The 22,053-nt window shown below is 37.9% G+C and overlaps 2 protein-coding genes across 10 annotated transcripts in view; one reads left to right on the top strand and one right to left on the bottom strand.

Moving 5' to 3' along the window:
* TMCC1 (transmembrane and coiled-coil domain family 1) overlaps nt 1-22,053 on the top strand; it is a 251,422-nt gene that overhangs the window by 190,769 nt on the left and 38,600 nt on the right. Inside the window, exon 1 of one of the 9 annotated variants that reach the window (XM_027584065.2) lies at nt 20,762-20,992. The exons of 6 other annotated variants lie outside the window; for them this stretch is intronic. In XM_027584065.2, the coding sequence (XP_027439866.1) occupies nt 20,930-20,992 (63 nt within the window). In that variant the 5' untranslated portion in view covers nt 20,762-20,929. Of the gene's footprint in view, nt 1-20,761; nt 21,291-21,770; nt 21,788-22,053 lie in introns of those variants that run through there. 2 more of the 9 variants (XM_027584069.2, XM_027584072.2) reach the window with 2 other exon arrangements.
* LOC113916898 (short transmembrane mitochondrial protein 1) lies at nt 11,066-11,356 on the bottom strand. Its single transcript, XM_027584073.2, has one exon. It carries the CDS (start codon nt 11,322-11,324, stop codon nt 11,181-11,183), a length of 144 nt encoding a protein of 47 aa, XP_027439874.1. The 5' UTR covers nt 11,325-11,356; the 3' UTR covers nt 11,066-11,180.

Raw genomic sequence — 22,053 nt, 5'->3', positions numbered from 1 at the left:
CGACTGCCTTCGGCTCAGGTCGTGATCCCAGGGTCCTGGGATCGAGCCCCGCATCAGGCTCCCTGCTCGGCGGGAAGCCTGCTTCTCCCTCTCCCACTCCCCCTGCTTGTGTTCCCTCTCTCGCTGTGTCTCTCTCTGTCAAATAAATAAATAAAATCTTAAAAAATATATATATATATATATATACACTGAGTACCTGAGTAAATGATTGTAGATAAAACTGTTTTCTTGCTTCCTTACCTGTGTCTCCCTCTCACTTAACAAACTATTCATTGACTCTGGTGAACTAAAATACTCTCATTGAAGCAATGATTAAAATACTCAGAAATGAGGTACTTTCTCCACATCTGTAATTCTTAGTATGACTATCTGGATACATCAAACTGCTATAGATTGGGGTTCATATATGTCCTCCTTACATGAAATTGCAACATGCTTTGTTAAAAGTTCATTCTAAACTACAGAATGAATGTTTTGAAGGAAGATTTGAGGGGAAAATGTATCTGACTCAAGGTAATAAAATGGAGAATTTTAGAAAGCCGGACAATGTTCAACTTAAATCTATTTTTTAAATGAAATTAAAATATCTCCAGATCTTGATGAGTTCTAAAGACGAATAATTCCCTTTTTCCTTTCTTAATAGTCCTGCAACACCACACGTCTGTGTGTTTAAGTCATATGTAATGCAGACATTCCAGACAGTTCCTTACCAATGTTGACATTGCTTGAGTTTTCTATACAAATGCCCAGAATTTACAGTGGCAGTTCAGAACATACGTGTGTAATCATTCGGTCATATATAGATGCTTTACCTTGTAAACAAGTGTTATTTATATTGGGCTGCCACTATATCAAACTGAACTTTTAAAAGATAAAATAAAACTCCTCTCACATCTGAACCTTATATTCTAGTTGGGGAAGATGACAACACGTAATAAACCTAATAAGTAAACTATGAAGTGTGTTAGAGAAGGAGGATGGCTATAAAAACAATAAAGGTGGGTAAGTGAGATTGGAAGTGCTGGGGGTAGACTGCTTTTTTAAAAAAGATAGTAAGTGTAAGCCTCATTAAAAAAGAGACATTTGAAGAAGGGCTTAAAAGAAATAAGCAGGTTAGCCATACAACTGTCTGAGAAATGAGCATTCCCAGTAGAGGGTACAGCCAGAAAAAAAGCAGGAGTGTTCCTGATTGTAGAATAGAAGAGAGGTTGGTATGACTAGAGCAAGAAGGGAGGGCAGAGGGGTAGGAATTGGGGTATCAAAGATATAACAAGTTTCTCAGTTGTCTGTTACTGTAAAACAAACCGCTCCAAAATTGAGTGACTTGAAAAAAATTTTTTTTTGACAGAGAGAGACACAGCGAGAGAGGGAACACAAGCAGCGGGGAGTGGGTGAGGGAGAAGCAGGCTTCCCGCTGAGCAGGGAGCCCAACGTGGGGCTTGATCCCAGGACGCTGGGATCATGACCTGAGCCAAAGCAGACGCCCAACGACTGAGCCACCCAGGCACCCCTAAAACAATTATTTGCTCACAGTTCTGTGAGTCAGCTGTTTGGGCTGGGACTAAACAATGGTTGTTTTTTGTGCTGGTCTTGCCTGGAGGTCACTATCATTGCTGGATGGCTTAGGTGGAGCTGGATGGTCTAAGATGGGCTCCCTTGCATGTCTGATAGTTGGTTCTGGCTGTTAGTTGAGCCTGTCTCCATGTATGAGGATTTTAGCCTGCACAGCTCTAAGGAAGGAGTTGTCATTAACTGAAATGTAAAGCCTACTGGAGATCTCAGTGCCGCGGTAGAGTGTAAACCTTGATATACAAACACATTTCAAGTCTCTTCTGTGTCACATTTGATGTTTCATTTGGCTAAAGCCAAGTCCATGACCAAACCCAGTTTCACAGGATAGAGAAATAGATTCCACTTTTTGATGGAAGGAATGAGAAAATAAATTTGTAAAGAGAAAGGCATAGTTGATTGGATGAATTTGTGGCTATTAATCTCCCACACAGAGGGCCAGATCAGAAATGCCCCAATGCCCTTGAAGCCATTTTTAAGGACTGGCTTTCTCTTTGAATGTAAAGGGAATACATTGAAGAATTTTAAGCAGAGGAGTGACATGATTTGACTTTTTTTTTTTTTTTAAGATTTTATTTATTTGACAGAGAGAGACAGTGAGAGAGGGAGAAGCAGGCCTCCCGCTGAGCAGGGAGCCCAATGCGGGGCTCGATCCCAGAACCCTGGGATCATGGCCTGAGCCGAAGGCAGATGTTCAACGACTGAGCCACCCATTTTATTTTTAAAGGATCATTCTGGGGGCACCTGGGTGGCTCAGTTGTTAAGTGTCTGCCTTCGGCTCAGGTCATGATCCCAGGGGCCTGGGATTGAGCCCAGCATCGGGCTCCCTGCTCAGCGGGAGGCCTGCTTCTCCCTCTCCTGCTCCCCCTGCTTGTGTTCCCTCTCTCGCTGTCTCTCTCTCTCTGTCAAGTAATAAATAAAATCTTTAAAAAAAAAGTAAAGGATCATTCTGGTTTAGTATTGAGAATAGATTATATGGTGGCAAGGGAGACCAAGTAAGGAGGCCATTCTAGTAACCCAGACAAGATATGACCATGGCTCAGACTAAAGTAATAGAAGTGAAGATAAAAAGTGGTTAGATTTTGGATGTATTTTGAATGTACAGCCAACAGGATTTTCTGGTGGATTGAATGTAAGGTACGAAAGAGAGAAATTGATGACTACAAGGATTTTAGATTGAACAGTTGGAAGAATGGACTTGTCATTAACGAGATATAAAGTCTGCTGATGGGGCAGGTTTTGTGGGCAAGAGCAAGAGTTCAGTCTAAGATGTCTGTTAGATGTCTAAGTGAGAATAACTGACTATATGAGTCTGGAATTTAGGAGGTCTGGGCTGGAAATATAATTGAAGGAGGTATTACAATTAGATGGTATTTAAAATCAAGAGACTAGATGAAGTTACCAAGAGAGGGGATGAATGTAAATAAAGGAGAGAAGAGGAAAAAGAACTGAGCCCTGAATAATTCGGTTTGAGAAGAGGAGGAGGAATAGTATCCCATGATGAATGAGGAAAATCAAGAGTATGGTGTATTGGAAACCAAGTATAGAAATTCTTCGTAGGAGGAGAGAAACAGCTCTGTCAAATGATGATGATAGGTCAAGTAAGGTAAGGACTAAGAACTCATCTTTGGATATAGTAATGTAGAGATGATTGGTCATCTTCCCAAACATTTTTTGGTAGAATGATGAGATTAAAACCAGTTGAGTGAGTTTGAGAATGGGAAGAGAGGCATTTGGAGACTGAGTTTAGACAATTTTAATGAGTTTTACTTCAGTACGGAGCATAGAAATGGGCAGTAACTGGTAGAGGAAATGGGGTCAAAAAGAAGTTTCTTTAAGGTGGGAGATGGGGAAAATGTTCATGGAAAAAATTCAGTAGAGAGGGAAAATTGGTCCATTTCTTTCATTTATTTTATTTAATAAACTTACATGTGCAGGTACACTTCAAACCACTTTACAAATATGAACTCACCTAATATAAGAATGAAACAGTGACTGGCCATTCAGTATAAAGTACTGTGGTGAGTGCTCTCAGGAGTTCAGTAATGTGTAAGACACAACTTTGACTTAAGGACTCATGATCTCTATTAGAAAATATGAAAACTTGCCAAAATAACTAAAAATAGGAAGGTGTGATACAAAATAGAAAAATTATATCATTTACAAGTATAGAGAAGGGAGAGTATTTTCAGCTGGGGAATAAGTGTCCATAATTTGATTCCAGTTAAATAACTGTGGGCCTTTAAAGGTAGGGCTCACTTGGACTTCAGTGTATATGTTTTTACCTTGAGCATGGACAGGAGTGTGTGTGTTGTAAGGCAGACTGGGGACAGGGTTTGAGGTAGAAGGGAAAACATTTTCTTTTCATTTGTAGTTTCAAGAAGTCAAAAAAGCAGAAAAGACAACCTGGGAGATAACACCCTTCTCTATCGCCATAATTGTCATCTCCATGTTTATACTTCTAATCCCCATATGTGGGGGAAGGGGGGTGGTGGAGGGAAGGATATATGAGTGTACACGTGCAAACTGCGTATGCATCTTCAGTACCTGAAATACAAGAATTCCTCTGTTAGTCCTCTATTTGATTCTATTAGATATATTTAGGAGCCTATCTTTGATTTTAAAATAGTTTGGGGAACAATCCAGATTATTTTTCAGATAAATAAAATAGGAAAATTTGAGATGTGTAAGCCCAGGAGATAGGATTAGAATATGCCCTTTAATTCTCATTTGTTCTTCATGAAAATTGTAGTGGTTGTTGGAAGTCTGAGAGTAAGTGGAGAATACAAACTGTTTAGATAGATACTTGGGTGGAAGAAAGTATTTTATATTCAGTGGAAACCTGTGAGGATAAGTTTATAGAGAATCGTTTCTGGAGAGTGTAGAAGCTCAATTCAAGTTGGTTTTCTATTTCTGGTGGTTCCTCTATTGTCTATTTTTAATTTTTTTCTAAAGATTTTATTTATTTATTTGACACACACAGCGAGAGAGGGAGCACAAGCAGGGGGAGTGGGAGAGGAAGAAGCAAGCTTCCTGCCGAGCAGGGAGCCCAGTGCGGAGCCCGATGAGGAGCTCGATCCCAGGACTCTGGGATCATGACCTGAGCTGAAGGCAGACGCTTAACAACTGAGCCACCCAGGCACCCCAATTGTCTATTTTTTAAGAATATAGGCACATTCTGGGGCACCTAGGTGGCGCAGTTTGTTAAAGCACCTGACTCTTGTTTCAGCTCAGGTCATGATCTCAGGGTCTTGAGATCAAGCCCCCCACCAGGCTCAGCGCTCAGCTCAGAGTCTGCTTGAGATTCTTTCTTCCTCCCCCTTGCTTGTGCGTGTGTACACACACACACTCTCTCTCTCTCTCACACGCACACACAAATAAATAAATAAAATCTTTAAAAAAATGTAGGCATATTTTAATTATGTCCTGATTGCAAGTTCAGGGTAAAGATTCTTATGGGGACCCAAAAGAGCTCACAAAAAGAGGAATATGTATGGTCAAATTATGTATCAAACAATGGTCAGGTTTATCCTTAATTAAAAGAATGCAATTGATAATTAAAATGAGATTTTATTTTCACTTATTGGAGTAATCAAATGCAAAAGTTGATACCTAGAGCTGGCACAGTCATTCGCCTACACTGTTGGTAGTAGTGCAAATTGCTGTAATCTTTCCAAAGGGTAATTCGGTAATCTCCATCAAAGTGTAAAACATGTGCACTCTCTGATACACTGATGGAATTTACATTATTAGTATACCCACAGAAGTTTACCAGATATATACATAAATATGTATATATGTATACTGTTGTCATTCAGGGAAGAAATTGTTTTGATGCCCACTTGAAGTGCCACAACATTAAATATCTTTGATATACCCCTCCCCCCCCAAAGATGGTGCAGCCTTCTTCCTTACCCGAGGAACTGGATCCCATATTATCCTATTTAAAAGTTATCTGATGGGTTCAAAGAAATTGTAAGTTTCCTAGAAATAAAGGCTTTTCATTTATTCTGTTAATGGCGGTCACTAGAGATGAGGTATGTTCAGAATGAGATCAAATGCTACTCCAAGATGAGTCTCACCAAAGAGCTATTAGAAACAGAATTGGCAACAATAGGAAGCTGCTAATTAGAAAACAAAAGACTACATGTATTAGTATGTGAGAATAAAATGGGGGAATGGGTAGTCTGGAGAAAGTTTACCACAACTCTTACGTCTTCAGATAATTCTTTTAATTTCTAAGAGGTCCATTTTCATTTTGAAGAACCAAACTGCCAGTGAGGTCACACAATTTGAGAGAGGAAAGGAAGAGAGAACTTTTATTACATACTTCTTCCTAAACTAAAGCTACTTTTATATTTTACATCATTGCGTTTACATTTATGATGCATACATTTTATCATACATATTTTATCCAATACAGGTCACTTTATGAAACAATCCAGTTTTTGCCTGTTTATCTAATGTTTTCCCTTGTATGAGCTGTGGTAAATTGCTTGCATCATTTGACTGTTATTCTCCACTGAATCAGTTATATGCCAGACTACCTCTGAGTTTTGGAGCTGTATAAAGAGAAATAGTAAAGCCAAGTCCAGGACATCCAGGTGGCCGCTGTTCATACCTCAAACAATGAACAAGATCTAAAGAACTGCACTCAATTAATGTATTCTTTTGGAGCATGAAAGCAGGATTAGAGGAAGGTAGAAATATTATAGGTTCTTACTGACCAGGTGGTTGTGGTTTTGACTGATCAGCATGAACATTTTCACCTTGGAGGCAAAGGCTCTAGATTGCATTGTTGTTTCTAAAAAGAAGAATGGTATTATCAAGAGACTAAGACTCAAGAGACCTGGTTTATAGTACCAGCCCTACATGACTAGGTAGGAACTTGGGGAATTTAGTTAACATGCCAGAGCTTTTATTTCTCATCTGTAAAATAAACCTTTTCACAAGGTAACCTCTCAAGATCTTCAGATTTTAGGAGGCTCAGATGAATATCATGTACATGAATACACATGTACAGACATGTATAGATCGGTTTTAAAAATCAAAATATACATTTTCCTATGACTCAAAAATATAGACTCATGTCTCAAACTTTGCATATATTCTGTTTCTAGACAGTTATTAGATTTAAAAAACAGTTGTGTTTTTGTTTTTTAAGTGATTTCTACACCCAACATGGGGCTCAAACTCCTAACCCTGAGATCAGGAGTCACGTGCTGTACTGACCTAGCCAGCCAAGCTCCCCTAAAAAGCAACTTCTTAACTGATTATCCATCTCCCTCCCTCCCTCCCTTCCTTCCTCCCTTCCTTGTGGTGGAGGGAGGGGCAGAAGGAGACAGAGATGGGGAGAGAATCTTAAGCAGGCTCCACGCACAGTATAGAGCCCTGTGCAGGGCTCGATCTCACAACCCTGAGATCATGACCTGAGGTGAAATCAAGAGTTGGACTTAACTGACTGAGCCACCCAGACACCCCATGATTATTATTCTTTAATTACAAACTGTTTATATACAGTAAGTGAGGGATTTTACCTTACTTAAACTGGAACTAATAGTATATAGGAAAATCAGGATTTAGACAGTCTTATTACTTTGGGTAGGGTGGTTATTTGCTTTGAAAAGCATTCATTTTATAATTTCTTTAACCACTTTTAAGTCTGATGTAATATTAAATGTAATAAATATTATCCTATATGTAAATCTTTCATTTGCATATTGTTTTGTAGAAACAAAATCTGCCTTAAGGGAGAGCAATGTATCTTTATTTGAGATTAATATCTGTGATCTACCAATTAATTGGATAATTGGAATTTGAAATTAGTAAAAATGTGTAGTGAAATGGGTATATATGTGTACTTTTAACATTTACTTGATCTAAAATTTCTAAACCATTAAGAGTCTTAAGGTAAAAAAAAAAGAGAGGGTAAAACTGTAATGCTTAAGTTCAGTTTTTTACTAATGTTAAAATTAGGTGTAGAAAGGTATTTTCTAGGTGCTGTTAATTCTTTGAAAAACAGACAAATTTTCAGTCTACTTAGCTCCAAATTGTTACTGTTAAAGGCTAGTGGTTAGGAGTACATAAATAAGTACTTTATAAAAGAAGCCCTAATTACTAGGGTATTAAACAGATTTTCTAAATTTAAGTTATCCCCAAGTAAATTCATTTTCTTTTTTAATAGGATTACTATACTAGTAGATGAGAGGTACTCTGAAAACATAGCATATCTAGATTTCAGCCGTGCCTTTAACAGTTTTTCATTATATCTTTGGGGGGAAATTATGACTGATTATTCATAACTGAATAAATGAATGAAGGTATGAAAATAGTACTAACTCAGATAACTATCACCCTGGAACAAGGTCTCTGATGGTTTGCTGCAGGATACTTTCTGTCCTGATCATCCTCTTCATTAAGTCCTTGGCGAAAGAGATTGATATGGTTAATCAGAGTTGAAGGTGTCAAGCAGCTGAAAAGAATAATTAAAAATTTCAGCCATATAATTGGAATCCATTGGTATTCTCAAATGAGAAGCAGAAGTCATCACATTATGTGATTCAGCTGTACCACATTTATGTAATTTATGGAAAGGACAGCTGTTCTTAACACCATTTTCAGTTGAAGAGAAAGCAAACAGGAACTAAATTAAATGCTATGACTAGGTTCTCTAGCAAATCTCTTAACGCTTAACAAAGTGATTTAGATACTGCACCAAAAAGAGTCTGTGTAGTGGGATCTTAATTAACCTAAATCAGACAGAGCTCCTGTTAACATTGCAATACATTTAAGAATTAGGATGTCTTAGTCATTCTTTGAAATTAAAATTCTAGAAACGAAGCATTATTAATACTACCTTAGTACCTTACCTTAGGATATTGTATCAGAAACGTTGTTAATATGATTAAAACATGAAACACCCTGAGAGCAGAGTTCCTAGTAGTTGAGAAGAATAAATGAAATGCCTCACAATATCCCCATCTCAATTTTGCTTACAAAGAGACACTAAAAGTACATTGTTTCAATTGATCATGGACAGATTTGTCTTACTAAGTTTTCCCCTTAAGGTTATGAAGACAAGCACTAGGCTATTAGGAATTGTAATTAGGACTTTTCCTTTCCAACTCCTTAGATTAGCAGTCTGCAAATTCTGTAATACCTTTAAAAGCCTTAGCAGTTTTCTCAATTTTAACTTCAAATGTTTTACATATTTTTATCAGATCATAAGGAGATAAAAGTAATTTTTTTCCTGAGTGGCTGCTGAAGTCAGGAACAAACTAGAAACAGTTCCATACTGATTTTCTAAATAATGGCTTAAAAACAGAGGTCTTCCATATTTATTGCTTCTTAGTCTTATATGAGAAATTTGTCCCTCAGACATTTCTAATAAATTCACTTAATCATGGGGTAGACTATGTTTTAAGGTTTCTTACAACTCTCATTTGGAATTCTCTGAACTTTTTTTTTGTAATTATTTTTTACATGGTTGTAGAATCTCAGAAACTAACTCAATCCTTAGAGAATTAAAATTAATTTGTAAACAAATACTGCCTAGTAATCAAAAGCGGTTCTGTAAAACATTGAATACAAAACATGGAAGACCAATTCAGAAGTCAGCCACAACTAGCTGTACTTAAATAATATAAGCATGTATTTGAGGTGATATGATATATGGTTTTATTTTTTACTGATCTAGTCAACAGACATTTATTGAGCTACACTGTCTTTCTTGCTCTGGAGAACCAGAAGTGAATGTTGGGCCTTCCATGTGCAATCATCCCTTATTTTTTTTTTTTAATCATAAATGAATTGGTCTTATATAATTTTTAGGAAGCCTTATTTTATAAGTAGTTTCATTAGGACCACAGATTGTTGACCTGTGTCCATAGGTCCTTATTTTGCTATTGAGAGTTTAATGGTCTGCTACGTTAATTTACCCATTCAAATACTATACAAGTCTGTGTTCTCTAATGGAATACAGAAACCTCAGAACAGGGTTTCCACTCTCTTCTTTGGAATAAGTAATTTTATTGTTATATTAGTGTTTTGTTTTTTGGTGTTTTTTGTTGGTGGTGGTTGTTTTTGAGAGAGAGAGAGAGCACAAGTGAGGGGGTGCACAGAGGGAGAGGGGAAGAGAGAGAATCTTAGGCAGGCTCCATGCCTGCATGGAGCCCAATGCAGGTCTCACTCTATCTCACGACCCTGAGACCATGACTTGAGCTGCAGTCGAGAGTTGGACACTTAACTGACTGAGCCACCCAGGCACCCTTATATTAGATTTTTTTTTTGTTTGTTAAGTGTTTCAAATAGGTTGAGTCTGAGGAAATCAGGCCAGTGAACATGATGGCATCTTTGTTGGATTCTGACAAGTAAAATCAAGGTTGAAGGCTTACAGATATTTAAAGAATGAATCATATTTTGTGAAAATTCTTGAATTATAAAATTTAGTGAGATTTCAGATGTCCAGGAACCTCCCAGTTCTCCCTCCCCCCACCCCCCGCAAACATCCTTTCCAGCTTTTGGAAATATGAGAGTATTTTGGTTGTCACAAAGACTTGGGGAGGGGAGTGATGCTGGCATTTAGTGCGTAGAGCCCATGGAGGCCTTAATGGCCAAAATGCCAGGAGTAACCTTGGTTGGGAGCACAGTCTCAGGCATATTTCCTTCTATTCTTTCCTCTTCTCCTCCTTTTCTTCCTCATTTAGAAATTGAGGACCCCAGCTGTACAGACATTTGGGGTAGTAATGTGCCCTTAGTACACTTATGCCCTTTGCACAGCACTCATTTGGTGCCATTCCCTCTTTTATAGCTAGGAATTTCTTTTGAGAAAACATTGGTATGTAAATTAGAATTCAAAGGGACATTAATTCTTCAACTTTCTATATTAGAACATATTTATTGATCCCAGGAGAAGGTGTCATGTTACCTTCCTTCTTTTCTCCTTTATGGTTAGAATCAATACTACTGCTGTGTATACATCTATTGTGTATACATTGATCCAGTGTAGGAGTGAGTTGTTTCCTAGCTTCAGCACAGTGAAAATGTGCTTGTGCTATTTTTCAGGAACAGTGCAGATTCTCATTCAGCCATTTTAATTACTCTAAGCTTGATATGAATTTGGAATTCAGAAAAGTTAGTTGCTTTGACTTGTTCACTTATATGTGCTGTTCACATTTAGTGTAAAATACATTTGAACTGAAGAGCATATGAATGTTTGGTTTCATATTTGGCATCTATTAAATAATGACTCCAGTTATAGAAACATATCTGGGAGATACAGTGGTTTTTTTTTGGATCAAAATTTCAGCTTTACTTTCCAGCTATTTCTTTTTTCTTTCTTTTTTTTTTTTAAAGGTCACATTGACTAATCTAGCACCATAATTCCAGTCTTAGGCCATCTCAAGTGGCTGGAAGGAGGAAGGGATGAGGTGAGGAAGTTGGAAAAGGGTGGTTCTTAACTTGTGGCCCCATCTATGCTCTCAAGCGACGCAGGATCTAACAGGAAAATTGTTGAGGCTTGAATTCAAAACAAAAGCTTTTGGTTCAGATGGTAAGGAGGCCCTCAAGAACAGCAGAATCCGTATATCCAGAAGGCAGTGCTGGAGTCCGCCTCATGAACTAGGGGGTTTCTTCTTGGCATCCAAGTCCTTTTTAATTTCTTCTAGTTTTTTAGCCAGGTTTGGTATGTCATAGTTCTGAGCCAGATACATTCCAACCACATTGCCAAAAGTAAATCCAAGCAGGAACTGGAGCATGGCGTCGGCAAGGAGGGTGCTAAGGGCGGCGGCAGCCACTTTCCAGCTATTTCTAAGTGACTGTTTTTTTTCCTTATTATAATTCAAAATACCTGAATTTGATTCATAATTTTCTTTCCCCATATTCCTTTAATCTTCCCTGTTGGAAATCCATCATCATTCTCTTAGGCTAGAAACTTGGGCCTCATCTTTGATTCATTCTTTTCTTTAATCTCCAGTATATAGTCAGCAGATCCTATTGGTTCTTTCTTCAGAAGATCACTAGGCCTTTTCTTTTGCGTTTCCTCTGCCACCACTCTACTCCAATCCTTGCCATGCCTCAGTGTTCTTAACCCCGGCCTCTCACCTCTTTTTCAAGCTTGTGACCACTCAGCTTAAAATTATTGAAACAGAAAACATAAAACATAGTACCTCAGGAAGAAATGGAAGGCAAATGAATATTAACCCTGAGATCATCTTATTTTCAACAGAGTAAAATTTTTCTGTCTTTTGTCCTAAATTTCAACTAATTTCAAAGATTTACGTATTTATTTCATTTAACAATATTTATCAAGTATATGCTCCTTCTGGTGATAATAGCTAAATATTATACTTACTGCCTTTTCATTCCCCTTTGACAGTTCATCTGTTTTCTTCAACTATCCTATTTATGTTTTCTCTAGTTTTTCATCTCCAGCCCTCAGCCCTGCAAGTGCCAGTCCTGTTTCATAGCTACTAAGCCTTGATTCATTTTAAGCTCCATAAATCACACAAGTCCACAACTGATGGATGGCAATGCAAGGACTCAGTTCCATCTCCTCTGCAGACCAGCAACCTTCCAACCCCAGAATACAATAATGTAATGGTTTCTTAAGAGAAAGGGTAAAGGAAATGAGAAATTGGCCATTTGACTGGTTTTTGATAACAAATTTTAAGAAGTTTGGGAAGAGTTTTCAGAAGTAGTTAGTATCTGTTGTATTTTGTCTTCATCTTGCTTCTTGCTCTTTCTTGGTTATATCTCTTTATTTAGAGTCATGTGGCTATTCTTAATATTTGGAACCACTGGGGCTCTGTGCAGTTTAGTGGAAAATTAAATAGCAAAGAATAATGAACAAGGTTACTTTAAAATGTAATAGCTTCATATTTACCTCCCACCTACTCCCCCAGCCCAGCCCACCCCTGCCATCTGTGGCTAGTAATATTTCGCAAAGAATAAATTGAGATAAATTCTTGTTCTCCTTACATGGACTTGAAATAACCCATTGAATGCCATTTTTCTTCATTTTTTAGCAGTTTTCATATTTTCTGAGCATGTGGAAAGTGTGCTTATTTTTTATTCCTTAGAACTTCAGTATGATCTATTGTTCACCTGGGATTTGGAAAGTATAAAATCAACTAAGGATTTTCAAGAGATGGCTTATGTAGCTCTGATATTCATGGAGTATAGCAAGAAAACAGCTCGGCACTGTGGTGAAAAGCATTTTCCAAAACAATACAGCATTATCTATATATTGCCTCCAGGTGGTAGTTTTCCAGACAGAGAATATGCTTTTACTTTATATTTTAAAATTTCTGAGTTTTGGGACATTTGGGTGGCTCAATCGTTAAGCGTCTGCCTTCGGCTCAGGTCATGATCCCAGGGTCCTGGGATCGAGCCCCACATAGGGCTCCCTGCTCAGTGGGAAGCCTGCTTCTCCCTCTCCCACTCCCCCTGCTTGTGTTCCCTCTCTCACTGTGTCTCTCTCTGTCAAATAAATAAAATATTTAAAAAAATAAAATTTCTGGGTTTTTTGTTTTCTGTTGTTTTGTTTTTTTAACATTGAAGGTTAGGAACTAGAATCAACTTGGTCCTACCAAAGACTCTTTATATTTTTTTCCTCATGAGCCTACTGTTTTGAAAATATTTGTTTAAAAACACCATATACTATTTTCCTTTCAAAAAAAGAAAAGTAGGGGTGCCTGGGTGGCTCCATCGTTAAGCGTCTGCTTTCGGCCCAGGTCATGATCCCAGAGTCCTTGGATCGAGCCCCGCATCGGGCTTCCTGCTCTGCGAGAAGCCTGCTTCTCCCTCTCCCACTCCCCCTGCTTGTGTTCCCTCCCTCTCTCTCTGTCTGTCTCTCTCTGTCAAATAAATTTTTTAAAAAATCTTTTAAAAAATCTTAAAAAAAAAAAAGTAATCAAGGGCTAAAAGCCAGTCATTTCTTTTTTTTTTTTCCCCAATCATTTCTGAATGACACTGGTATAGTGGTATTACCTGAAATAGTCATAATCCCAGACAAAATTAAATATTTCTCACTTTAATCTGCCTATACAACTTTATTATGGGTGACTGTACACTTTCCATTGGACCCTTTTGTGGACTTCAGGTTGGAGACCACTATTCTATACTATATGTCTCATGACATAAAAACAATTGTTTTATTACACCATTTCATTTTATGAAATAAATTTTTGTATGATTCTGCAGTTGCTTTACAGGCAATACTTGGGGGTTACCTGGCCCGTTCTTGAGTAAGGAGATTGTATTCCTTTATGATACTTTATGGTACTTTGCTTTATGATACTTTGCAGTTGTGTAATAGCTCCCCACAGCACCTTTGAGCCCGTTAGGTGGTAGATGACATTGTGGTACAGGATTCCTTTGAGGTAGGCAGAGACTAAATAAGCAACCTTTACTGCTGCTTGTACTTTTTAAGTTAAGTATCTCGGGTAACTAGACAGGTAATTTAGTTTCTAAACAAGGTCAGTGCTTATATTCTTCTTCCTAAAACCTCATAATTCTGATATTGGCTTTGACGTTAAACAAAAGCCTCTCTTGCTTTCCTTTCTGAACTAAGTCATTCTAATCAGTAAAAGAAAGTATTTGCCTTATTTAAAAGTTCATATGACCATACTAATCTCAAGAGATTTTAAACCCCTTACCAGTTCCTTGCTTTTCATTTGTTGCTCCTCCAGCCACTGGCTGGATATGGGGGTTTGCTTTTATACAAGGAGAGCTGCTGGAGTTAAAGAAAACCTACCTCTTATTGAATCCCATTGGGAGGTTAATGCTAGCGAAACAAGTTGCCTGGTGGAAGAAGGCAGAAGAGACTCCTTGAGAAATGCACAGCCAACTGATGTGACACATCTTAACTTCACCGTCTTTTTTTTTTTTTTTTTAGATTTTATTTATATATTAGAGAGAAAGAGAGAGAGCACAAACAGGGGGAGCGGGAGAAGGAGAAGCAGGCTCCCTGCTCAGCAGGGAGTCCAGCGCGGGACTGGATCCCAGGGTTCTGGGATCACGACCTGAATCGAAGGCAGAAGTCCAACCAACTGAGCCACCCAGGCGCCCCTTAACTTCACAGTCTTGCTTGCAAATCTATTCTCTGCCATCTGTGACTACAGATAGTAATTGATTTATTAGATTTATCATTCTTCTTTGACTCAGCTTTACTTTTCCCATCTTTTGCCACTTTAGGAAAAACTTAACCAGTCATTAGGCATCAACATCAAGAAGGTCAGTTTAGGAACAGAACAAGGTTCATGGTCTTTGGACATTATACTCCAGTAGATCCTTCAAGAATAAAATATAGTGAAGTGTAAAAGAGAAGGAGAACATTAGGCATTTTATTGGAAAAAATAAAGTAGTATATTCATGAGTTCTGACGGCTGAGATAGGCTTTAATAATACAGGAAAGTCTCTTTTTTTTTTTAGCCTTTTTTTTAAAGATTTTTACTTATTTTTATTAGAGAGAGAGACAGTGAGAGAGGGAATACAAGCAGGGGTAGTGGGAGAGGGAGAAGCAGGCTTCCCGCCACACAGGGAGCCCGATGTGGGGCTCGATCCCAGGACCCTGGGATCATGACCTGAGCAGAGGGCAGACGCTTAACGACTCAGCCACCCAGGCGCCCCAGCCTTGGTTTTTATAAAAAACATCTTCCGTGTGGTATTTGCTTCTAAATAATTGCAGGGGAGGGAGAAGTGCAGGACATGAGTTAATAATTGAAGCTGGATGAAGAGTGTACAACATTCATTTTTCTCACTTTTATGTATGTTTGAAATGTTACACAGTAAAGAGGTTTTTAGAGACATCTTTTCCCCAGGAATTTTGGAAGGATAAAATCTATTTCCCTATGAAATTTTCAACATTCCCCCCCAGTACTATTTCCCTATGAAATTTTCAACATCCCCCCACCCCCAGTACTCAACAGTGTTGAACACAATAAAAATTCTGTCTTAGGTTTGTATTATTGAGGGAAAAATATTTTCTTGTCAGTAAATTCTGAATTTAGCATATTGTTTTTTTAATCTGTTAATGTCCAGATTATATTGTATTTATTCAGCAGTATGAAAATTTATTGCATTAATTGCATTCTAATGAAACTTGTATTCGGTTTTGTTTCTGTTCAAGGGCATATTCAAGCAAACTTTAATTAGTACTGAGAAGTCTGAAAAATAATGAAAAAATGGTATTTAAACAGTTTCTTCATATACAGTATGCCTGATACATCTCTGGGTAGTATTTTAGTTAAGGAGCCTATTTTCTCATTCTGGGTCCTAATGTAACTTTGCTGCTAAAATGCTGACTTAATCCTCAGTCTCTTCTATATTGTCTAGTTGGTCACTCATATTAAAATGTCTGTGCCAATTGACATGCTCTAATTTTGCTCCTAAAGCAAAGATTGGCAAGTTTTTTGTTGTAAAGGGCTGTATAATTAATATTTCAGGATTTGAGGGTCACATTTGCTCTCTCTCACATGTTTTTGTTGCTATTCTTTACTCTTTAAAAAATGTAAGAATAGTTTTTAGCTCTTTTGTAAGAGCCTTATAAAAATAGGCAGAAGGCTGTAGCTTGCTAACTCCAGCTAAACAATTGCTTTTTAATTAGATGCTTTGAGAAATAAAAGGTAAGGATCCAAATGTTAAAGGTTATTATTTTTTTTTTTAGATTTTATTTATTTATTTGACAGAGAGAGACACAGCGAAAGAGGGAACACAAGCAGGGGGAGTGGGAGAGGGAGCAGCAGACTCGGGGCTCAATCCCATCATGACCTCGGCTAAAGGCAGACGTTTAACTACTGAGCCACCCAGGTGCCCTGTTAAAGGTTATTTTTAAAGGTAAAATTATGACTCTGATACAGAATGAACACGTGTCACAGATTTTTTTACCTCACTAATTAACCAATTATTAGGAACGGGTAGGGTGTTAAAATTGGTCCAAATGAGAATTGGACTTAAGGAAATGAGGAAATGATATATTCTCTACCAGACAGAATTCATTTGCATTGCATCACCAACACCATCCACAGGGTAATTTCCATTTCTACAGAGTTGCAGAATAACCTAGCCAAAGTCAAAGTTGAAGACTTTTTTACAATCACATAAAACCCCAAAGGATCCAGTAGACAACAGTGGGCATTCCCTTGAAAGGACACTTGAAATCTTTTATCATTTTAGTCTTTCATAATTTTTGCTGATGGTTTCTCATCCCTCTTATGATCTCTCATAATTTTCAAAGACTATTCTTGATCACAAAATGGTCTCATTACTTGTGACCTATTTACTTAGGTACAATAAGAGTGCTAAAATCATACAGACATCCTTGAATTTTCTTTGCAAATCCAGAGTTTTTAGTTTTGAGCCACAAAATTATGTGTAGACATTTTCAAAAAGAATCTTAGATTGGACTTTTAAACACCTTTTTTATTTAGTATCCCAAGCTTAGGAAACCATGCCTAAGAAACTCTCTCACTAGATTTCACCTGCTTTGCTGATAAATTTAGGTGAATTAATATCAAATATCCCAACATTTGCTCTAAGGCTTGCAGTGTGGAAGTAAGTGACCTTCCTCACCACCTGTAAGTCAGGGGACCCTGTAACCAAGTATCAGGTCAGTTTTCCTAGGAGAGCTTTTTTGGAAGCATTGGTGCCATATATGAAGTCAACTGTCGTTCCTTAATGTGGTTTTTTATATCTGATTAAATGATTTCATTCTCAGATATAACATTACAGGAACATATGGTTACAAAATCCAATTATAGCCTGATAAAAAGGACATGGGAATCTTATTGACCCTATGCAAAATAACTGTATTGCCATAAAAAGTTAAGGAAAACTAAGTAAGTTCCTGAATGCTGAGGATTCAGTGAAAATCAGATACCACTTAATATTTTATTTCAGATCACAAAAACAGATTCTAGTAAAATGTGGTTTGGAAATAGTTTAAGGAAAAAGTGAAAGGACTTCCTCATATAGCCACAAAAAATAGAACATAAAGGTAACATCAACAATATTCTACACACAAAAAAAACAATATTCTACACAAATAACTACAATAAAAAATTTCCCTTTGTCATTTCATTCAGTGCTGTGTAGTTTTTGTTCAGATAGAACTTGGGTCAACAATCTGTTTTCATGAAACATCTGCTTCTGGACTAAAAAGCATCCTAGACATCCTGACCCAGTGTAGGGGTATAGTCTGAAAGCCGTCTTAAGTGATACCAGCTCGGAAGCATGTTCCTAAGAGTCTTGTTCTTTGGAGTAGCAGTAGTTTATAGAGTACCTTGTACAGTCCTTTCCAGGAGACTCTAAAAGATAGTTTTAGATATAAAAGTTTTCTAAGATTTATTTATTTGAGAGCAAGAGAGAGAGAGCACGAGTGGGGGGAGGGACAGAGGGAGAAGCAGATTCCCCACTGAGCAGGGATCCTGATGTGGAACTCAATCCCAGGACCCTGGGATCATGACCTGAGCCAAAGGCAGATGCTTAACTGACTGAGCCACCGAGGCGCCCAGTATAAAAGTTACTCTAAAAGTTTTATTTTTCTGTATTTTGGATCCAGTTTTGGGAAAGAAAAATCAAGAGTCAGCAAGGAGATTTGAATCCTTGATTAAGACAGGATCATGGTGAGAAATGATACTTGGTTGTTTGGTCAAAATGACAGTAAAACATTATAATAATAAGGGGATGCAGTTGTAAAGAACCTTAGCTCTTTCATCAGTAAAGAACTTCTTTTTCTTTTTGGTTTGTTTTGTTTTTTATTCATTAAGAACATAATAAACATAAAGCTATAAAGTTATTATGCTATCAAGTAAAATTACACAAAAGATAAAAAATAATCTCCATGTTGTAAGATGAAGGCACTAATCTGTAAGCCAAGGAAGCAAGCTCATCAAAACTGATCACATTTTGCCAAAATTTGAACATATTTCATGGTCTCTTTTCAGATCCTAGTAGTACAAACCAAGGCAAATAAAATTCACTTTCCAAGATTTGTCCTTTTTTCAAATTCTGGAACAGACTACCACTTTACTTTGGGACAAAAATGTTCTTTTTCCTTGAAAAACAAAAGGACTAGTATTTCTCTATCACTGTTGCTCCTAGTATTGTTCCAACCACCTAAAGCAATTATAACTTGTATTTCAGGAAGAAAACTGGGTAGAGAGAGTGAATAATAAGAACTATCTGTAGAACACAAGCGTGTTAGGGGCACCTAGGTGGTTCAGTCGGTTGAACGTACGACCCTTGATTTCAGCTCAGGTCATGATCTCTCAGGGTCGTGGGATCGAGCCCTGCATTGGGCTCCAATGCTGATGAGCATCTAACTCTTGATTTCGGCTCAGGTCATGTTTCGGTTGTGGGATTGAGCCCAGTGTTGAGCTCTGTGCTCAGCGTGGAGTCTACTTGTCCCTCTCCCTCTGCTTCTCACCTACCAGCCCCTGCTCATGCGCGTGCGTACGCTCTCTCTCAAGTAAATAAATAAAATCTTTAAAAAAAAAAATCCCAGTGGTAGGAAATGAGGATAGAAGAGCCTTATGTCAGTGTTTGGTTTGGTTTTCTCTGAGTGGTGATATTACAAATAATTTTTGCTTTCTTCTATGCCCACTGGTGTGTTTTCTATAATGAACATAATTGTCTTAAAAGAAGATATATTAAAAATGGTAATAAAGAGAATTAAGCAAACATTCACTGGTGTTGATGCTAGCTAGTTCTGTAGAATTGGTTTTTCTGTTGTTTTTGGAGAAACAAATATTTACTCTGTTGAAACCTTGCAACCTCATTTTTAAGCAAAGACAGAATTTATATTAGTCATTAAATTCTTTATTAATTTGTTCTGGAAAGTCAAGGTCAGAATTCTGTGTCTCTAGAGAGAGAAATTTCTGGAGCCGCGGTTTCAACCCAGAATTTTCTTCAAATTCTTAAATTTAAGGTGGTTCGGATTTCATTCAGAGGGCTTCATCTGATTTGAATGAAAGAAGCTACATGAAGCTGGTGAATGCTTCTTTGACCTCTTAGTACTGTGCTGGTCTGAGCTTCAGCCCCATACTTAAGTAGAAGTACAGAAATTATCACAGCTTTAGGCACTGAACTCTGTCAAATTGTCTTCTTGTCTGATTATCCTTTCTGTGTATTAACCTCAGAGAAATGTTTCTACATATTATACATTGTACATACTACACTATATTTTACAATCCCTAAAATTCTTCCTGTGCACATTCCATAGAACTGCTTTTACAAATGAAGGAATAAAGCTCAGATTTGATAGTTTGTCTAAATCCCAAAGTGACTTTTTCGGTGCAGAAACAATCTCTTAAGATTCTTTCATGCAGTATCATGGGTATTCAATTCTTTCATGCAGTATCATGGGTATTCAATAAATAGTATATGATGCAGGAGCTGAGCCTGGGTTTAAGATTGTGGTGTTTTAATCTATTGTGTAGACTTCAGACAACTCCAGTGCTTTTCCTTCAGAAGTGTTTTTTCCCTTCATCCATAGTGAATAAGACTTTAGCATCTCATGCTCAGTTTTTTCTTGCTCAGTTTTCATTCAAATTATTTTGTGAACCTAAAATGAAAAATAAGAGAAGAAACATTAGGAAAACATAGAAATTGTTTCAGCAATGTTTTAGTCCTTTATCTAAACATGGGTAGGGGGCGCTGGGGTGGCTCAGTCGTTAAGCGTCTGTCTGCCTTCGGCTCAGGTCATGATCCCAGGATCCTGGGATCGAGCCCTACATCGGGCTCCCTGCTCAGCAGTAAGCCTGCTTCTCCCTCTTGCGCTCTTCCTGCTTGTGTTCCCCCTCTCTCTCTGTGTCAAATAAATAAATAAAATATTAAAAGATAAACATGGGTAGATTGTTTTTTCTTTGTATTTATTGAACCAGGCTACCTAAACATTTATTCAGAATGTTTTTAACCTTCTCTAAACCTTATCTGGTTTAAACTAAAAGACAGATGTGAATGGTGAATTAATGTCCTGTACCTTTAATTCAACCAGTTTGATGCTTTTGTTTTTTATAAAAGATGCTCACAGCTCCAGAAGAGAGGCAGATACTGTCTGTGATCTCCATTCTCAGAGTAAAACTATTCATTTGCATTAGCAGCTCTTGCAAACCACACACACACACACACACACACACACACACACACACACACGAAAACCACACACACACACACACACACACACACACACACACACACACACACACACACACGATGCTTGTTTGGCAGAAGCTTTCTGTTTATTCAGCACAGAGTCCTCCCAGGCTCCCAGATGTAGAAAGCTCTAAGAGTTGATGTACGAGACAGAACCGGAACTGTACATAGGCTGAAGTGGGCACTGCGGAGGATTGGCTATGCAGGGATGTTGATGTGGTGCGGCTGTACCTGCCTGTTCTGTGAAAGGCACTTCTCTGAGGCTGTGAAGGTGAGAAGCCCAGGGATCCACTAGAAGCTTCATTTCGGCTGGCTCTTTGGTGGGGGAATGCATTCCCAGTGGTAGCTGTCCTCATTTACAGCGTTATTCTCGGAAACCAAGTATGTGCAGCCGTGACAGACTGTGCCACAGCTCCTCTGCAGTTTGGAAGCTGGGACAAATGGAAAGAGCACATAATCAAGAGAGGTTGTGATTTGTTTTCACTATCCAAGCTTGCTCTGGCAATATACAAATGAAGGATGAGCTTTGTGGCAAGCAAAATCAGCAGACTGCCTGACAGGGGGTTTTGGTAAGATAAATGTATTGCTTGTGTTTTTGGGGGCAGGGGGATTCTTGGATTTTTTTAACTGTAATTTTTACTTTTCTGTATCAGCTATATAGAATTGCCTCTTAGCAATAACTAAAACATTTTGCGGAATCACATTTGATGGAGAGGGATGACCCAAGGAGCCAAAAAGGAAAACATTATTTTTGATCAGTTGTGACCTTCAGAGATAATCACCAAGTTCTCTCAGATGTCCATGAACAGGCAGAAACCAGGAATTTCCAGAGCAAAGAATGCTGACTAACAGATATCCTTTCTTTTCTTTGAACAGTTATAATCCCCCCACTCCCCTGTGCTTTTTCCCCCAGCTTTCCCTGTGGCCTAAGGTGGAAAAGAATAAAATAAAATCTGCCTGCTCTTATTGAGTTGTTGCCACTGGAACAGTAATAGGCTGAGAACATAAGTATGGAGGGTGGAGGAAGGCAAGATGAAGAGTCTGCTATTTTCATAGCCATGCGTTGGTGGGTGTTTGTCTTGGGTTCATTATCATTGCTGTTCAATATCAAGTGGTTGTTAGTGCTGTATCTCTTTGCCTGTACTGTGATTTAATCGCTTTATGTTCTATTTTATATATTTTTCTTTGCCAGACCCAATTCTGTTATTTTGAAAACTTTTTATGTTACCATTAATACACATTAGCCTTTATTAGAGAAAAGATAGTTGTAGAAAATAACCCTGAAATGTTTATGGACCTCAAGAAAATAAAGATATTTTCTCTTTAAAATCA

This window comes from Zalophus californianus, chromosome 1 (assembly GCF_009762305.2).
Source record: "Zalophus californianus isolate mZalCal1 chromosome 1, mZalCal1.pri.v2, whole genome shotgun sequence".
Classification (NCBI taxonomy): domain Eukaryota; kingdom Metazoa; phylum Chordata; class Mammalia; order Carnivora; family Otariidae; genus Zalophus; species Zalophus californianus.
The sequence above is the reverse complement of the archived record's forward strand: the minus strand, read 5'-3'. Positions and strand labels throughout refer to the sequence as shown.

Coding starts and splice junctions, on each gene's coding strand:
- LOC113916898 (XM_027584073.2), bottom strand. CDS start 11,324: ATGCTCCAGTTCCTGCTTGGATTTACTTTTGGCAATGTGGTTGGAATG.